At 37.7% G+C, this 21,086-nt stretch overlaps 2 protein-coding genes across 3 annotated transcripts in view; both read left to right on the forward strand.

The window, feature by feature from the left end:
* The window catches only part of LOC129775346 (calnexin-like), a 34,644-nt gene extending 22,435 nt beyond the window's left edge, over positions 1–12,209 (forward strand). The window contains exons 6-7 of one of the 2 annotated variants that reach the window (XM_055780011.1): positions 11,316–11,435; positions 11,636–12,209. In XM_055780011.1, coding sequence (XP_055635986.1) covers positions 11,316–11,435; positions 11,636–11,941 — 426 coding nt within the window. In that variant the 3' untranslated portion in view covers positions 11,942–12,209. Of the gene's footprint in view, positions 1–11,085; positions 11,218–11,315; positions 11,436–11,635 lie in introns of both variants that reach the window. The other variant, XM_055780010.1, reaches the window with a different exon arrangement.
* Positions 1–21,086, forward strand: part of LOC129775347 (uncharacterized) — a 78,768-nt gene that overhangs the window by 41,956 nt on the left and 15,726 nt on the right. The window lies entirely within an intron of this gene.

Raw genomic sequence — 21,086 nt, forward strand, 5'->3', positions numbered from 1 at the left:
CACAAAACCGAAATGGTGCTAATAAGCAATAGGCGGACAGGCTATAGTTTCCAAACGAGAGCTCAACTATCTTGGAGTTATTATTAACGACCGATTCAACTTCAAGAGCCATGTAAAGTATGCTTGTGGAAAGGCGGCTCAATCCACCGCAAGAATAATGCCCAGCAGTGCAGGACCCAACATCAGTAGATGACATCTTTTGGCCAGCGTATCAACCTCAATACTCCGGTATGGAGGCCCAACTTGGGCAACAGCACTAAAAATAAGCTGAACGGTACGCTGCTGAACAGAACGTACAGGCTTATGGCTATGAGAGTTGCGAGTGCTTATCGTACCATATCACTGGAAGCTGGAATTCTACAAAAAAAGCCAAGATATATGAATATTTGTGTGCGTACGTGCGTGCTTCATAACCTGTACGTAAAAATAGTGCATCTTCGCTACGCTGAAACCCCATTTGTATCTGCTCCCGTATGTATTGGCCCAGTCACGATGAAACAATCGCCTAATTTTTTGATGCTATGATTGACGATCAGTGTTTGGATTTCGATCAAAATCGAATGATACCCAAGTTGTCATGCAAGTAACCTCTCACGAACGTATAACCAAATATGAGAGGATCATTCAGATACTTGTATGAATGACAGTCATCACTTGTATTACATTACATGATTAAACCGAGAAAGGATCGAAGACTGTTGTTTGCATATCCAAACCATTTTCGAAGCCTGCATACAAGTTTGAACCGCATATATCGTCCCGCTCTACTATAGCGAAACCCACTGCACAGACAAGTGCAAAGCAATAAATGATACAAGAAAAATTACGTCATCATTCGGTTACCATTTGCGGAGAGCAACGAATGGGAAAAGATAGCGGTGTTGCTAGTAAAATTATGCGGTCTATATGAATATATATATTTCAAGGGACAGCAGCGTTAAGAATGGAAAATATAATCTGACTACCCTTCCCTTAGCCTCTATTGAGTTAAATAACCATATAGTTTGCACTCTCTGAGACTTAAAAATCAGTATCTGCTACATTAGCTGAATATGAATCATTCGCTTTGCGTAGTCTGTACGATCCTGTTGTTTCATGATGCATGGAGAGGTCGATATGCATATGTTAGAGGCAAAGAAGAGAATAAATTTTCTGCACCGAAAGTGTATATGATGGTTCTGCTTGCATGTCGGTGTATCATGAAGTGCGAACCGATGCAGAGTTGTCTCGTCCTCTTTTGTGTCGTGATTTGCAGCACATAACAACAAAAGAATGCCGCTGGGGGAAATGATTTGTGTATGATCATATTTGAACGAACGAAAGCGATTTTTTCAGTGAATGGATCATACTGTTGACGATTATTTGGGGGCCTCAAGATGCCCGGTATTTAAAAGGGCGCTGGCCGCAATAACTAAAAGTTGGTAACGCAGATAAACTTAAACTTTTAGGTTCATTCACCTTAAGCCTTGAAAAAGGTCGGTTAGAAGATCAACATCAACTTTGAGGCTGATGTCAAAATCCTGTTGTACCTCAACTCTTCACTAGTTGTTCGTTATTAACGGAACGGGGTGGAAAGTGCAGGAATGCTCAGAACCAGGCATCCCAAAAGTACTGCATTTTCATAACAGTCGGTATGAAATAGAATCGACAGTCTCTGTGAGTGCGCTACACTCGTATACAAGCGACAGCATGAATGCATAAAGTAACATCATACAGTAACAGTCGGTGCTTCGTCGAATCCGTCTAATTTGTCGTGCCCGACCGTGGTGAGCCGGGGGACTGTTCGTTTTCGATTTTCTCGTGTCTGCTATTCCGTTCGTTCTGTCGCTGACGAAGTGGTGAATCTCATCGGTTTACCCGGGTTACTGTCATACATGACTGTCGCCAGAAAATGTCATGACATTTTTGATCGTAGTACAAGCCTGGCGTCTTATGCGTTTGTGTTTTTCCACCAGTACACTTTGAAAGATGATTCTCACAGCGAAACATACGTATGCGTACCTCTTATTTTCGAATTTTCCCTTTTTATTTTAAATATCCTTCTCATATATAAAGATATGCATAGTCAATTTTTTCGAATTTTTTCAATAATCTCAAATATTTTCCATAGTACTCTATCAATCTAATTTGGGTGAAGACAAACTCACAAAATATATGGACGACGTAGATCTGATCAGCCGTTCTCCTGTGATGATGATTTATACGTACATGGGAACAACTCTCTTTTATATATAAAGATGCATAGTCATTTTTTTCGAATTTTTCTATACATCTCAAATAATTTCCAAAGTAATCTATCATTGTAATTTGGGTGAAGATAAACTCGCAAAATATACGAATGACGCAGATCTGATCAGCCGTTCTCCCGTGATGATATTTTACACGCACTTGGGAAAATCCTTCTTTTATATATAAAGATTCAACAAGTCTTCCAGTGCTGATATGATTTCCTCATTTTTTGAGTAAAGATTCATTCCAAAGTATGGACGATGAATTCAGTGAAAATTTGAATATTGATTTCTCTACAATTGACAGTTGTAGTGATGCTGTGGGTTTTTTCGGAAAAAAATATAAGCGATCAAAATGTCAGGCGAAACACTAGCATTTCCGCGTATGCGACGATTTATACCATGCTTATTAGTTCTTTTACATATGCGGTCTTCGCCCGAAGCAAGATATACGCTGTTTCTGGTGGGATTTGGAATGGATTTTTTATTATGAGCTATAACCAAGCAACCTGTTTCTCACATGTATGGCTCGCAACAGTTTTCGACGAGGAAGCAAACATGTTCTGGGACGATAGAATGTTTAGGCTGTGTGAAAGATAGCGAAAGATTGTGAAACAGAACTATGGATATAAAATTAAATTATAATGCTTCGATTGAAAATTATGTTTTTGTTTTCTCAAAAGTCGACATTAACTTTTCGGACAACCCAATATGAGCTATCCTGATTTAAGCTGATATTTATTTTCATTCTTCCTGATTTTTTAAAATTATAGTGGGCAACCTTGGTTGTGAGCGTTAGTTACGTGCACACAGAGAAAGCCGAGTTAATTTTATATCGACTGTAACAAGAATGTTTCACTATTGGGATACCTGAATCCAGATACACAAACGATCGGTAATTCATATGAGAAAAACGCACGCATAGCCTAATAGTTCTAGTTTCTTCGATAATATATTGGTGACGTCGGAAATACTCAGTGTTGGAAATGTTTATATTTATCCCCCAAGGTGAAAACTATTGATGTGTGTCTAACAAAGGTCTTTTCTTATTTCGACCTTATTTCGATTCAAATCAGTTTCAAACCTCCTAAATAAACATAAATCCAGCCAACAACTCGAAGAACATTCGAAGGACCGATTAGAATCGAACTGAGTCATTAACACTAGTTTTACGATTGATATATATATATATATATATATATATATATATATATATATATATATATATATATATATATATATATATATATATATATATATTTATATATATATATATATAAATATATATATATATATATATATATATATATATATATATATATATATATATATATATATATATATATATATATATATATATATATATATATATATATATATATATATATATATATATATATATTGAAGTCTATATTCTTAAAAAGTGTTAAAATTTCGAAATTCTCTATGTGGCATACCTATCTCTACGGGATGCATATCCGCAATTGTCGTGTAGACGAAATTTTGTGTAAACAAGCAAACACCAACAATATAAGAATAATATATAGGACTGTTCCGACACTTCGATCCGCTGTCTCCGTTATCCGATATTGTTATCTAAAATGAACCTTAATTTCATATTTTCATTTTTTTCTTATATAAATTTATAGAAATCATTATAATGGCGGATAAACATTCACAAATATCAACAACGCGGACATTGATATTGAAAATCGTTAGGTAGTACCATATTCACCTCAGCTGAGGAAAATATTCAATGATCATAGCAATGTTCTGCAGTTCTGCAGCTCCGTGAAATGCAAAAAATACATATGCAAGTCCGTAAATGAGGGGCAATATGACTGTGTTTCAAATTCAGTATATCGATAGGCACCATGCACAAATTACGTAACGCTAAGAATGCTCCCCCCTATGTAACAAAACGTAACGCAAGACAAACCCACTCCTCCTTATGTTACGTAACGCCAATATTTACAAAAAGTCGTTCGTTCTACATAAAACAGATATCTGCCCAGGTCGGAATCAAATGTTCTTACGGAAGTTCCTTATATACAAGTACACCCAGGTTTTTTTACGCGGTTTTTTTTGCGCGGTTTTTTACGAGGTTTTTTTACGCGGATTTTCCAATTAACGCGTTTGATTTTACGCGGATTTTCCAATTAACGCGTTTGTTTTTACGCGGATTTTCCAATTAACGCGTTTTTTAAGCGGATTTTCCAACTAACGCGATTTTTTTACGCGGTACCCGCATAAAGTTGAGTGAGAGAAACGCCTCTGTCGAATTAGAACACACTTTTTAACTGGTCTGGTTTCTAATTCAAGTCAAAGACCGATTTTTTTCAATCGCTTCACTTTTTGGCGGAATCTTTTTTCATGATTTTCTAAGGATCAATTATTAACGAAAGAATAGTCTGAATTGAGAGGCGTTGCCTAGCGGTCTAGGCAACTGGATTTCTTTTCCGTTCTAACAAGAGAGACAACAACCGTCCTCTTTCGTGTCTCAAAACTCACTCCTTTTTATTTTTCTCATTCCTCTTAACGAAACCTAATCTTACGATAAGCTCCCCGCTATCGTAACACCAAAACATAAACAAAAATTCCTATCTTAAAACTAGACGCTATAAATCACACGATCCTCAAACAGGATCGTGCAGGAGAAATGTATTTATTTATGTTTCGGGATCGACCCGAGCTTATCGTAAACTAGACCTCACACGGGTCGTGCAATAAAATGTTTCCCTATCTGAAAAACTATGAATCATATGATCGTAAAAGAAACGGATTTATTTATTTATTCTGGATCGTTCCGACCTTATTAAGATGTTTTTATTCTGCCTCGATCGGGCCCTATCCTAAACTTGGGTAAATAAACCCGTCTGTTATTATGGGGTCGCTGCATATCCCCCTACTCAATGAGTTTTAGGGGAAACTAAAAGAGTTTTCCCTAAAATTGGTTCGAAAGGCTAATATATTCTAATCAATTTGTTTTATTATTTTTTTTTTATAAATTAATCTTTTTTCATATATGTATAAATGTGTATAACAATATCTTGTTTGCTATGTTATCTTTATCCTAATCTACCATTATCTCATGTGCATTTTCTCATAATTATAAATATAATATTTTTGTTATTATTTTTTTTTTCCACTCTTGCATAAACTTTTCTTGTTTTTTAAATAAAATCGTTGTTCTTATTGTCCGTCCGCTGACTGGCTGCTCACCTTCCACTGTGACTCGTCAATTGGTTGCTTATGTTCCGCTGTGACTCGTCAATTGGTTGGTCTCTGATACTAGGTGTGGGCTGCCGCTTGCCTCCTCTTCACGTCACGTTATCTGTCTTTCTCTCTGATGCGTGTTCCTGGGTCCTATTCTAGAACAACCTTTTAGAATGGTCCATAAGTCCACCACGCCTTCCATTGTTGGATTGAAATTAATTTTGTTTATCAGTTTTTTTTTTGGAATTTCATTTGCATCTTCAATTGTAATGTTTGCAATATAGTTTTTCCATTCATTTAAGGCTTTTCGTTCATCTTTCATCAATACTTTAAACATCATGTGCCTCCTGTTCATTTTTAACAGTATTATCAGTTTTCGGCGATAAATAATCATTTTTTTGAGACTGTTGTAACCTTTTACTTCAACGTAAAGTGTACAAAGTCATTACTTCAATTATGGAATCCAGTTCCATCATGAATTCTACTACTTTCACTCCAGTGTCCTTAGGATCAGATGGTGATCACGATTCCCGCTTTACTCGACTCTCGAATTGCTCCATGTTGTTTTGGCTCCATCGTCTCACAACATCCAACACCGTTGACCATCGACCTTCCGCATGACTCGTCGTCCTCTTCTTGCGAGCATCCGGCTGGGATGCCGAATCGTTCCTCTTCCCATCAGCGGTATGCTGAGATCTGTCTTTGCCTGCCTGACCACGTCTCGCTCCTCGTTGAAAATTAATTTTCGTCTTTTTCGTCCAGTTTGACCATTTTACAGTGTACGTAATTACAACTTTTTTTTTTTTTTACATTGTTTCGTTCTTTGTTTTTATTTCATACATTGTTTTGATTTGTTTTTTTTTACATTGCCGATCTTTTTTCATATTTCTAGCTTTTAAGCAAATTACCAATAAAATTGATTTAACTTTTTTTAAAACGTGTTCGATTATTCTCTTCTCATTCTTTAACACATTTTTTTTCTCATAATTTCTCTCTTTTCTTTTTTTTTGTGTATTTTATCCAGAACTCTATTGAAAATTTATTCATGTTTTTTTTACCGTTTTTTTTTAAACCTTCTTACCATTCTTCTGTTGATAGATCGCGTCTTTCTCCTCTCTGCTGATGTGTGGCATCACTCTGTTCCGGTCCTAAAAACAAACTGTGGATGCGGTCTCTCCCCCCTCTTTTTGTAGGTCCTAGGTGGGATCTGTGAATATACTTAGAGCTTTATTTGATATGTGTGTATATAAAGATGAAATTACACTAGAAGAAAGGGAAAAAATCGTATTTCTCGTATTTTTTTTTTTCATTCAATCATCCATTCATTCTTTTCAATAATGATGTGTTACGTTTATATTTTCCCTTTCAAATATATATATATATATATTTTTTTTTTTCAATAGCTGCTATGCTTCTGTTATATTTTCATTTATCTCACTCACACCTCCTTTTACTTTTGATATTCATTAGTTTTCATTTATGTTTGATGCTATCATTCATAATAATTATTTATATTCGGAGGATGTTAATTTCTCTCCAATTCTAAATGTCCCCCGAATGGTACCCTTATAGACCATAGCTTCGTTTAAAGTTATTTGTGCATCTTAATTTTTTTCCATAAATTTCTTTGTTTTATGTATTTAGAGGGTAATAATTCCTCTCCCTTCAAATTTAGTTCCCTTGCATTTAATTATCGTTAATTCGTGAGATAACTTTGTATAATTCCACCTTTGTAGTTATTTAAATATTAAAGTGTGAATGTTTTAGTCCTATATGCCCTTACAGGAGCCCAGCAGCCCTTCGGTACATTCAAAAGCTATTATTGCGATTGATGGACTCATTCTTGTTATAATTTGGCTGTAGGCAAATAAGATACAGCTCTCGCAATTTTCATAGAATCAAAATTAATTCCTTCAATTCTGTAATTTAGCAATTCTGAATGAAAAAAAAATAAAATTATCATTTCTCCATAAAATTTCCCAAAACGTCTTATCGACCAACATTGATGAGCTTTTGCAGCTACATGTAAAATATCTCTTTGTAGAATATGTTTATTAACATCCCCTTGTTCACTCTTTTATTTCTTTCTTCATATATTTGAAGGGTTTGTATGCCTCTTCCATTATCATTTATTTGAAGGGTGTGTATTCCTCTTCCATTAATTATCTTCGCATTTATAGCGCTATTATGTTTCTTTTTTATGTTTGATAATATAATTTTGACCCACCTTTTTAATTACTCATAAACTTTAATGCAAATTTTGCATTTTATAAAAATCCCACTTCCAAAGTGTGTTTGTTTTAAATTCAAAATCACACATTTAAAAATCGATAAGTGCATTTCCCCATATTTCCCTGATCATACTATTGAAGTATGGGAGATAGAAATGTTTTTTCAAACGAAATAAGCATTTTTTTACAGAATTGATGGAATACTGTTAATAATAGTTGTTCCTTCTTTGATTCCACTTTATGTTTCGAGAAGAGAAAAACAAATTAATAAAGCCACATCAATCAGAAAATTTTCCCACATTGCCCCTTTTTTAAATATCCAAATATTGGGGATATTTAGTTTGATAGCTTGTTTGATATTACCATCTTATTTTTATAAATGACTCCTGTCTGCTGTTCAGATTTGATTTCTTTGGTTCATTATTCTTCTTTGTTTCCATATCGTTGTTCTTCCAATCTTCCATTTCTTTCTTTTTAGCAGCAACGATAAGATCCGTTTTTTCTTTTTCCAAAGTGTTCAATTCTACGTGAAACTGTCCAATCAATGTGTTCAGACGATGGTTTTCCATTTTGGTTTCATTGTGATTATTCAATTTCTTTTCCAGTGCCTCAATCGAGTTTTTCAATTCCATTATTTCGTCCGTCGAGCAATTGTTTTTGTCGATCAAACATAGTTTTTCTTGTTCCTTAGTTGTCAATTCGTTCTTTAATGATCGACATCGATTGTCCAAAAGCTCATTTTTATTATTTAACTCGGCGTTATTACTAGCGCACAGTTCCAATTGATTCTCTGTCGTTTTATTTTTTTCTTCGAGTTCATGATTCTTTTTTATCAGTGCTTTTAGCTGCGTTTTTGCTTGATTGTTTTTCCTTTTTTCTTGTTCTAGAGCGGACTTATTTTCTTGCAGCAACGTGCGCAGCTCCTCGACTTCTCCAGACGTTTTCCGCTTGTATTCTTCCAATAGCAAGTGTTTCTCCGTTAGCTGTGTATTTTTGTATCTTTCATTTTGAAGCTTCGTTTCGCTTTCTTTGAGCCTGATTTTCCAATTGGCAGTATTTATTTCGTCTGCTTTTTTCGATTCGGAGTGCTGCATCTGCAGGCGCTCAATTTTTTTCTCTAGCGAGATTTTTGTGCTTTGAATAACTGAGTACGAATTTTTCTCATTTTTGAGTCGTTTCTCTAGCCGACTGATATCTTGAAGCCTTTCTTCAACTATTAGTTTTAAGCCAGTTTTTTCGCTAATTTCCCGGTCTAAATTATTCTCCAATTTCTTGTTTGATTGTTCTATTTCATCAAAATTACTCAGTTTGTTTAATAACTGGCATTTTTCATGTTGAAGGTTTTTTATATCCACCTTCATCTGGTGTTTCTCATTTTCTAGTTCTATCATTCTTCGTTCAAATGCGAGGAATTTAGATTCTATCCTATTATTAATTTCGTTGCAAATTTCGATCGTACCTAGAAGTTTCTGTAATTTATCATCAGCTTGTACTGTTGGAGCAAATTTGCCTTTCCATTCGGCAACATCTTTAGAAATATTTTTTTTGAAGTAAATAAATCGTTCTTTCACTTCTCGTGTGAATTGAAATCCATCGCGATCTCATTATTTTTGTATAATAATATTACAATAATTTAACCGACGTTTGCTTTTTCAAACATTCACCCACTTAAACTCACACTCTTTGAAGTTTATTTCAATAAATATAAAAAAAAATATATATTGTGCAACAGCGAACTAAATTTTATGAGTTTAGAAATTATAATTGACTTGAAAAACCATTCATTGAATGACTACCGCCCCAATTCTTCCACAAAAACGGAACTGTTAAAAGTGTTTTGTTAGGGTGTTCTTTACAAAGTTCCAAATGCCGAGAAAAAAAAAATAGAATGGATGACTCTCATTTGTGAATCAATTTTTATAAATTACTCAAGATGTTTATTTCAGCTTTGAAGCCTTGAAATAGTATGTAACTAGAAAACCTCTTCTAATTCGAACATTTTAGCGTTCGGTGTCAAAATGGGCCATAAACTTATATTCATGTACACACTTATATTCCTCTAGGAATATTTATCTTATATTTCCGCCTGCTGGATTGTTTCACGTTTTCCCTCTTCTTCATTCATTAGCTCAAAACAAAATATTCTTCCCGTTTCTCTTAGCGTACACCCGTCAAACAGCAATACTCTCTCGTTTCAAATTAAAGAAAAAAAACCAATGAATAACACCGAGACAACAACTAACACTGCTAACAAGAGTGAACGAATGACTCTAAGTTAAAAGCCTTACTTTTTTTTTTGATGATATTTTCTGCCAATATTAGGGTTTTTATTGGAATAATATCTCCTAAAAATCCACATACACTATTATATTGAAATGTATTCACAAAATCAAATGTTTTCAAAATGAATGTAATGCATATGCATCAATGCGTCAATCCTATATGTTCTATGGTCATGTGGAAATTATTCCCGATTAAGCCGAAGTATTTGTAATACAAAAATTAGAAAAAAAATAAAGCTCACCTTATCAATAACATTTGAAACATCCTCATTCTCCACGGGAACATTCCTCGGGTTCTGTTGCTTTTTTTCACTCACTGAAATATAATTTTTTTTCCGGTTTTCGAAACACAAAGAGTCCACAAAGTTCCTTTTTTTTCACTGATCCGACACCAAGCGATTTGTTGCCTGCTACTTCACTTTCCTTCACACTCTTGTACACTTGCGTTTTTTTTTCTTTTCTTCTCGCTTTATTGTCGCTCACTTTTAATATTCGCTCTATTTTCGGAGAGCTGATAAATATTTTGTAATTGAGATGTCTCCGATTGTGCTTCTTTTTGTTTGATGTTCGCGGTGTTGCTCTTCGGAAGATAATTTTCACTTTCGCGTTACTTTTTTTTTCACTAGTCAGAAATGACGCCACTTGCGGTATGCTTTACCGCTGTCACCAGATGAGAGGCGTTGCCTAGCGGTCTAGGCAACTGGATTTCTTTACCGTTCTAACAAGAGAGACAACGACCGTCGTGCAATAAAATGTTTCCCTATCTGAAAAACTATGAATCATATGATCGTAAAAGAAACGGATTTATTTATTTATTCGGGATCGTTCCGACCTTATGAGGATGTTTTTATTCTGCCTCGATCGGGCCCTATCGTAAACTTGGGTAAATAAACCCGTCTGTTATTATGGGGTCGCTGCAGAATATTAAAATCGCAATTTAAAATTACCTATTTTATCAGGTAATTATTGTGGAAATGGACTCAAAATGTTGAAACGTAGGGGTTACGTGAAATGATACATTACAAAAGTAAAACGCATTTTTATGTTGAATAAGGAAAATGATCGAGCAATTTCTTGTTGTTTATATATTTATCTCGTATTTTCTCATATATTAATACGTCCATAAAGCATACAATTTGGAATCGTGCCATGAAGTACATGGGATACAAACCGGGATACTGGTTTGCTTACTTTGTGTATTGTTCAATTCCTGTCATCGCATATGTTTGGTTTTTGATAAAACGACGAGATAAAAAGGAGGTTTGTGGAAAGGTTTTTGCAACTGCTCTCCAACATTATTGTAGTAATTCAAGCTAGCTGTTTCTTCTATTGCTTGTTCTATCTTTTTTCCCATTTAGGAGACATTCGTTTCGCGTATGATGAAATTTGCCAATGAAAATCCTTGGATGTGGGCCGTCCTAGTAGTAGTAATTGGTTTACCGCTAGCAATAATATTGTACCTAGTTTGTACATCGAAGGTAGTTATATACATTTATATAGGTAGCACATTATAGTACTCAGTCAAACTGTTCATCTTTGTTATCTTAAATCGTTGATACCTCCGGCTTAGCAAATATATCCAACAAAGATTATATATGTAAGATATACAAAGAGAACCTGAGTACACCATTATTGTACAGATAAGAATAATTACAAACGATTTTATGATATTATCTAGGCATCACCGTCTCCATCAGGAAAGACTAAAAAAACTGACGAATGCACACCCGATAGCGAGCCCAGAGAAGAAGATACATTACACTCTAAGTCTAATCTCAATTCTCCAGACGAGAACGGTGACACACTGGCTGATAAAGCTACAGAGGAGGTGGAAAATAAAAATTCGGATGAAGATGAAAATGTGGACGAAGATGATGACTTTGATGCGGAAGATGCCACAGATGAGCATCGTGTTGAAACAACCAGTCAAGTTCCAGTAGAGTTGGATAGCGGAACAAGAAAACGAAAGCAGAGGAGAGAGTAAACACTGTAGGAACTAATCGTGTTATACTTCGATTTATTTGCATTATCTCCTACCAATAATAGTTTTAATTGTAGCTTCTTTGAATTCCTTAAACATGAAAATTAAATCAATTGAACGAAAATAGTGAATAAATTATGCAAACTTATTTATGTATACAAAGACTGGATAGGATAAATCCAGATATCAATATGTGTTGGTTTGATCAGTAATACATTTTAAGTGAACATGTGTATCAAAACGAAATAAAAATTCTTAAATATGAAAAAAACTATTGTATCTAATTTTTATAGTAACACTAGCTGACCCTTCGTCCCGCCCAAAATTTGTTTTTTTGTTATCAATACCTTCAAACATTTACGTTTTCTTACTATGAGCAAGTTCATGGATCCAATCGCATAATTGTTCATTGATTGATCTTCTAATCGACCCCGTTGAAATTTGTATGGCAGCTTCCCCTTAAAGAGAGGGGGTGGAGTGTCTAGCCACCGTAGAAATATTTATTGCACCTTAAAACTTCCACATGCCAAATTTGGTTTCATTTGCTTGATTACTTCTCGAGTTATGCAGAAATTTGTGTTTCATTTATATGGCAGCACCACCTAATAGAGGCGGAGGAGTATCTAACCACCATAGAATCATTTATTGCACCCTAAAACCTCCACATGCAAAATTTAGTACCATTTGCTTGATGAATTCTGAAGTAATGCAGAAATTTCTCGAGTTATGCAAAAATTTGTATTTCATTCGTATGGCAGCCCCACCTAAGAGAGGAAGGGGGAGTATCTAACCGTCATAGAATCATTTATTGTACCCTAAAACCTCCACACGCCAAATTTGGTTCCATTTGCTTGATTAATTCTCGAGTAATGCAGAAATTTGAGTTTCATTTGTATGGCAACCCCCCCTCAGAGAGGGGGGTGGAGAGTCTAACCACCATAGAAACATTTATTGCATCCTAAAACCTCCACATGCCAAATTTGGTTTCATTTGCTTGATTAATTCTCGAGTAATGCAGAAATTTGTGTTTCATTTGTACGGCAGCCCCCCCTTTGAGTGGGGGGAGGAGTGTCCTACTACCATAGAAACATTTTATGTACCCTAAAACTTTCACATGCCAACTTTGGTTTCGTTTGATTGATTAATTTCCGAGTAATGCAAAAAATTGTGTTTCATTTGTATGGCAGCCCCCTCTAAGAGAGGGGGAAGGAGTATCTTATCACCATAGAAACATTTATTGCATCCTAAAACCTCCACATGCCAAATTTGGTTTCATTTGCTTGATTAATTCTCGAGTAATGCAGAAATTTGTGTTTCATTTGTATGGCAGCCCCCCCTTTGAGTGGGGGGAGGAGTGTCCTACTACCATAGAAACATTTTATGCACCCTAAAACTTTTACATGCCAACTTTGGTTTCGTTTGCTTGGTTAATTTCCGAGTAATGCAGAAATTTGTGTTTCATTTGTATGGCAGCCCCCCCTTAGAGAGGGGGAGGGGTCTCAAAATATCACGAAAACCTTCCCCGGCCCCAAAAACCCCTACATACCAATTTTCATGTCGATCGGTTCAGTAGTTTCCGAGTCTATAAGAATCAGACAGACAGACATCACTCCATTTTTATATATATAGATAGCGCACCTTTCACATAGATTTTTGTACAACTGAATCACATCCGTCGACAGTTCAATAAGAACTTAGACTTGAGCTTGGGTAGACTGTACACTTTTTTTATATGCAAATTAAGTATATTTCGTTGTTTTGTCAAAGCTATTTACATCATTCATTTTAAAATTCAACACATAAATGAAAATTCAGTTCTCCTACATCTATCACATTATCGCAGTTCATGATAAACATTACATAGTTTATGAAAAGTTTCATAATTTTGGTTTTCATTTCTCCACTCATACCTCCTAAAAAAGGTTGTATTAAATCGTCGAATATAAGTCTCCTGCTGCCGTTAAGTGTCGCTGCTACTCTTCTTTGAAGACGCATCCATGCCGCTGATACTCGTGGACAAAACCGTCGCGATATCCGCGGCGGCGAATCCGCCTAATGTGACATCAGCCTAAGTGTTTCACGTGCAACGTTGCAGTGTAGGCATTGTTCGTTATCAACTTGTCCAATTGTGTGCCACAGAACACGATGCTCCATTTTTTCGTTTAATAATAGGTACCAATTACTATGCTAGTTGTAAGTGGGTAGAGGTAAGAATCAGGATCCACTGAGGTAAGTGATGTAATTATGTAAACGCAATTTATCGGCCATTCAACGAACGAATATCCGGAACTCTCATGTGCCACAACACCTGTAAAATGATTGGACCGGTAATGTATTCTATTATTTATCGATGTACTTTTTCATCGAAATTCAATCACGATAGCGGAAAGTAAACTGTGGAAAACCTGAGAAGCTAAACGAGGGAACTCCTCTAAGTCCAATTGGACCGTCGATATATTCCGTTATTCAACGCGCGTAGATTTCATTCATCCCACTCACGGCGACGAAGGGTTATTTTTGGGAATCTTGAGAAGGTAACCGATAGAACTCCTCTAGAAACAATCGACCCGACGATGTGTTCCGTTATTCATCGCACGTACTCTATATCGAGTAACCGAGATGATTCCCCTAAAACCAATCAACCCGAAGATATTTTCGGTAATTCATCGCTCGTACGCTTGATAGAACTCCAATCGCGCCGGCGGAGAGTTATTTTTGGGAAACCTGAGAAGGTTATCAAAGAAACATCTGAAAACTATTAAACCAGAAAAATTTAATGATTTTTTTTTTAACTCCAAGTGTGGCGGAGGAGAGTTGTCTTTGGAATGCCTATATCCCTCACTCTGTTGTCCACGTGAACATTCCACTATTTTGACGTAGAACTACGTCTTTCATTAAAGGTGTCAAATCAGAAAACAGGTCACGTTTTTATGAAATAAAGTTAACGTTAATAACTATTTTTGCCGCGAACGGATTTTGGCGATTTACATACTAAACGAATCGGAAATTCCGTAAGATTTGTTTAATATGCCATACAATAGAATACCCTGGTTAGTAAATGGTTAAAATTCATGAAAACTTTAAGTGTTTCTATTTTCCCATACATTTGTTTTGTCCATTTGAGTGCTTTCCCGAACAGAGATATCAATAACGAGCAACTTATCGACGACCAACGGAGGGGAAATCGTAGTATTTAAAGTCTCCGTGAACAAAGGAGAAGAAGAAGAATGAAGGGGAATGCTTGCCTAGAGTATAAACAGTGGATCTCGCTGAGGCAAACTTTCATTCTGTGTATGTCATTCGTACCAACAACACGTGATTTTTTACCGCCCTCGCTTTTAGCTATAGTCAGGTAGTTTTGTATTTTTGTTTTTTTTCCATTCTTTTTTTTACCCGCGCTGGAAGTGGATTCGGCGTCACACGCTTTAGCGTGTTTGGTGGATATCGCCAAGGAATTCAACATGGGTCGTGGACGTACAACCGAACCAGCTACTGGTGCCCCGAAGAAGAAGGCCCGCACTCAAACCAACGCCCCAACGGATGAAACAACGAATCGTCTCCTCCAGAGCAACTTGTACTCGGTACTGCCGGAAAACTCTGAAGGTGCTACAATCATGAAGAAGGAGCGGATTCCCCCGCTTTTCACCTCCAGGAAAGATGTCAACAACCTCAAAACCGAGCTCACTCAACAGAACCTCCAGCCACGTTTCAAACTGTGCAGCGTAGGAACTAAAATCGTGTGCTCCAGCATGCAGGAATATACCAAGGTCCTTTTTAAAATCGGAAGGAGTTGAATTCTTCACGCACGATTTGCCGTCGGCGAAACCACTTAAGGTGGTACTACGAGGACTACCACCATCCGAAGCAACTGACGTTCAGTCTGAACTAATGCAGCGCGGACTGAAACCAATGGCCGTCTATCCAATGACTAGACGAGAGTCAACCAATCAGAGCTGCCGGGATCAGTTGTTTCTGGTCCATTTCATTAAGGGTTCCACTAGCATCGGTGCTCTAAAGGAAATCAAGGATATGTTTCAAGTCATCATCACTTAGGAGCGTTACCGACCGCAGCATCGTGACGTAACACAGTGCCTGAACTGCCTTTGGTTTGGTCATGGTACAAAAAACTGCCATATGAAACCGCGCTGCGACAAGTGCTCTGGTGGCCATCTCACTGGGTCCTGTGGTCAAGCAGATGACATCGATCCGAAATGCGCGAACTGTGGCGAGAATCACCGTGCCACAACCCGCACCTGTACCAAGCGAGCAGAATTCATCGACATCCGTCAGAAGTCAACGATAGGAAACCAGCCTGGTCGTCAACGCAGTGCTCGTCTTCGTCCCGCTAACACTGATTCACACTATCCAGCGCTTCAGCCCCGTCGAGTGGTTCCGAACCTGGAACCGCTTCCTTTAAATAATTATCGAGCTTCCGCTCTGATCTCTTCAATCAAGCAAGCGGTTAATCCTGGCCACTCAGCTCAAAGTCGCCTCAGCATAGCAGCAACTCAACCAAACCAAGGATCGGCCCGTGTTCCAGGATTGTCGTATGCTGGTGCCGCTGCCAGTACCCTTAATGACGATTCACCGTTTACAGCAGAGGAACTGGTCGAAATCATGTCTGAGGTGATGATTATCATGCGCACCTGTCGTACCAGAACACAACAGATTCAAGCCGTCACATCCTTCATCAACAAATATGGCCCGTGAATTTATCAAAGTCACCAACTGGAACGCTTGTTCGATTAAGAACAAACACATCGAGCTTCTCGATTTTCTCAACACTAAGGAAATCGACATCGCTATTATTACTGAGACCCACCTAAAGCCGGAGATCAACATTTACATTTCCGATTTCCGACTTCTGAGGCTAGATAGAACCAGTTCCGGGGGAGGAGGAGTGGCTATTGCTGTGAGGCGCAACGTCACCTGTTGTCTGCTGCCAAGTTTCCGAACGAAAATTATCGAAGCCATTGGAGTAGAAATAGAGTCATCTGTCGGTCCTATCAACATCATCGCCGCCTACTGTCCTAAGCAGGTCAATCAACGGGATGGTTCAGCAAATGACTATCGAAACGACATTATCAAGCTGACACGACGGCAGACGAGGTACATTATCGGCTGTGACCTTAATGCTAAACACGAAGCTTGGGGCAACAGCAGACGTAACCGGAACGGGATCATCTTGGGAAACGATCTTCAGGAGGGTCACTACAATATCTTGAGCCCTGACTCCCCAACTCGGCTGTCGCGATCTGGGACCCATGCGACCATCGATTATTTCATTACCAATATGGGAAGCAACGTCTCTCAACCGGAGGTTTTCCAAGAGTTGAGCTCTGACCATTTTCCGGTGGTCCTAGAGATCGGTTCGGCGTGAGCAGACATCAAAACATTCGAAGGGATTATCACCGAGTAAACTGGGATAGATTTAAACGGTGTGTGGATGAGAGCATCGACTTCGATCAAGTCCCTGCGACGACTGAAAACATCGACCGATCACTGGAAGAGATCGAATCGGCGATTGCACAGGCTCGTGAACAGCACGTTCGGATTATTCCCCAGGTGAGTAACCCCTTAATCATTGATTCTACTACCAAATACTATATTAAAATTCGTAACATATACCGGAGGCAGTATCAGAGGACTGGCCTTCGGTTCTTCAGAACAAATTCAAACAATCTTTCCAAAATTATTCAAGCCAGACTCGTGGAGCTCCGTAATAGTCACTTCTCAAGCTTGCTTCAGTCTCTTCCAGATTGTGCACGTCCATTTTGGAAACTAGCCAAAGTTTTGAAAAGCAAACCTAGACCTATTCCTCCGCTTACCCCTCTTATTTCGGTTAACAGCACAACAGATCGTTTGGTGACACCTGCAGAGAAGGCCAATGAGATAGGACAGCACTTCGTCAACTCCCACAATCTTGGATTGAACATTATTAGTCCCTTTGAGATTTCCGTTTCAGATACAAATCACCTCATTGATCAAAGTCAATTTATTGTTCCAATCAATCAAGATATCACAGCTGACGAATTGTTGGCCTCTCTGAAAAATTCGAAGAATATGAAGGCCCCCGGTTTCGACAATACTTTTAATCTGGAACTCAAGAAACTGAGTGACATCATTTAGCATTTATATTTAATCAATGCCTCCGACTTGGTTACTTTCCCTTGAGCTGGAAGATAGCCAAAGTCATACCAATCCTTAAACCTGGGAAGGATCGTTCTAGGCCTTCTAGCTATCATCCCATAAGTCTACTGTCAGCTGTTTCTAAACTTTTTGAAAAAGCTATTCTTTCTAGACTGCTCACTATTGCTGAGGAGAACAATGTTTTTCTTGAAGAACAATTTGGATTCCGAAAGGGACGATCCACTGTTCACCAACTGACAAGAGTTTGTAACATTATCAGACGAAACAAGTCGGTTGCAAAAACATCTGCTATGGCATTGTTGGACGTTGAAAAAGCATTCGACAATGTCTGGCATGAAGGTCTGGTGTACAAGCTGCACAGATACAATTTTCCGATTTTCCTTGTGAAGATAATCAAAAATTATCTTTCCAACAGAATATTCCGGGTCTTTCTGAATGGCACGAACTCAGATTTATTCAACATTAACGCCGGAGTACCTCAAAGAAGTATTCTTGGGCCAATACTCTTCCACATCTTCACATCAGACCTTCCTCCCCTTCCGGATGATGGCGTTCTGTCGCTGTTCGCAGATGACACCGCAATCATTTATAAGGGTAGAGTGACTAGAGCTCTCGCTGCCAAACTTCAGAGAGGCTTGGACGTCCTTTCAGAATATTTCAACAAATGGAAAATTTGTATCAACGCGGCGAAGACCCAGACCATACTTTTCCCATATTCTAAATCTTCCCGACTTGTGCCGGCTGATGATGTCAAAGTCAGACTTAGTGGTACTGCGGTGGAATGGTCTAGTGAGGTCACTTACTTAATAAATCGCAACTCGACTCTGTCACTGAAGAACAAGCTTGCTATTTACAAACAAGTCATCTTTCCAGTGATTGTATATGGCGTGCCGATCTGGAAGAGCTGTGCAAATAGTCATAAACTAAGATTACAGAGAATTCAGAACAAGATCCTTCGTATGATCTTAAAGAGTCCACCTAGGACACGAAACACTGAGATACACGAGTTGGCTAATATCCTGCCGTTGGGTGAAAAAATTGAACTGTTGGTAGAAAGATTCAGGGGTTGCTGCCATGCCTCCAACAATACAATCATAAGCAATCTGTACAGCTAGATTATGGTTTAGGTTAAAATTAGTTTAAGTAGGTAGGGTTATATTTTAATAATTAAAATATACAAAACATATTGAAACGTTGAAAATAGAAATAGGATGAGTCAAAACTCATCATTAACAATAATAAATACATAAAAAAAATAATAACAAAGATGTAGTGCTAGAAGTAAGGCAGATCACTTATAATGTTAAAACTTTGTATAATCAAAATCCATGGAAAATAAAGAAAATTTAGGTAAAAAAAAGGCAAACTTTCATTCGGCATCGGACTGTTGAGTAATCCAGTTCACTTTGCTTTCGCTGCGCTTCGATCTAAGATTGGACCCCACCAGTGGTAATCCAACTTGGAAATCGTCGTTTGATTTTTGTGTTCGTTTCTCGCGTTATTCGTATCGTGTGTTCTTCTTTCCGCGTCATAAATTGGACGCTTCGCGTAGTGTGCGATGAGCAAGAAGAAGAGGAAGGCAGGCTCGAGCCCTGCAAAAAACGAACGCATTGCCAGGGGCAATAAAATTTCGAGGTATGCGTCATCTAATGATGCACGCGGTGTTAGTACAGTGAAAAGCGCTCGCACTGAACCGAGCCTTCGTAAATGTGACACCGCACCGAACAACAGCGAAGTAGGCGATTTCGGCGCGTCGGTCGAAAATGTAAACGCCGTTACCCAAGCAGCAACCAAAATCAAGCTCCCCCCGCTGGTGGTGAAGGCGGTCGCTCTTGACAAACTCATCAGCGAATTCGCATCCATGGGTGTTACTGCAGAGTACAAGCTGTGTGGCATAATTCAGTCTTTTTCCAAGCAGTTAACATTGTTTATTTTCCGTCTTCATAAGGGCTTCGTTGGTGCCTTTGAGAATGCATCAATGCATTAAACTGACGTTATGGCGAAGCAGACGTTAAGGTTGTGCACCAAAAAATTATTTGGGAATACCAAGCATCTTGAATGTCTTACTGGAATGTTATAATTTATTTGGGTTCGCGTGCCAGTCGCAAAACTGCCTTCAACTAGGATTGCATTTGCGCTAATATTGATCATAATGAAGCATTGCTACTGTTTTCAAGGTTGTTATTAACAAAAATAGTTTATTTCTCTTGTTTAGTCATCAAGAAAGTAAATGTTCTGGAATTTTGTATGCGATTAGGTTTTGCTTGCCAGTAGCAAAACTTCCTCCACTAAGGGTGACAGCTGCGCTTCTCTCGAGCATGAGAAAGTAATGCAACTCTTTTCGAGGCCAGTAATATTAACAGAAGCGTTTCTTTTGAGAATAGCGCAAAATGATGAGAAATGTTTATATTGCTAGTAGTTTCAAGCCACCAATGTATGGCTCTGTATGCATGCTATGGTGAACGCTTGTTTGGCGCTTGGTTTACGCTTAGTTTGTACGAACGATATCTAGAGGTGCGATTCCTTTGAGGCAATACTAAATAACATGTAGCATGATATTTGATACTTGCAAGTGTTGTCATTGTTGTTGTTTACATGCGGTGCCAAAGATATATTGATGTAGTTATGAGATATGGAATAATGGTGCTGGTGCAACATGTATATAATCGACTGTAGCCGAGTCTATGTCAATTTCGAAAAAGGCCACCGGAATAGCCTTCGAGGTAAATTTTCAATGCATTGACATGAAATAAATTGCGACATACGATTGTTTTGCGAGGGCAAGAATGAATCATCAATCAATTATCGTCAACTGATTCTACAATGAAAAAATCATTTCAGAGATTATTCTACTAAGCATTTGTTTCTAAAATTTCACATTATAGAATAATATCCGAAGGTCAAGCGACTTATATAAATTAACATCGTAGTTCTACGTCAACAATACACTGATTTTAGTAAGGCTTTCGATCGTGTTGATATACCTTTACTCCTTCTT

This window comes from Toxorhynchites rutilus, chromosome 3, assembly GCF_029784135.1.
Source record: "Toxorhynchites rutilus septentrionalis strain SRP chromosome 3, ASM2978413v1, whole genome shotgun sequence".
In the NCBI taxonomy this organism is placed as follows: domain Eukaryota; kingdom Metazoa; phylum Arthropoda; class Insecta; order Diptera; family Culicidae; genus Toxorhynchites; species Toxorhynchites rutilus.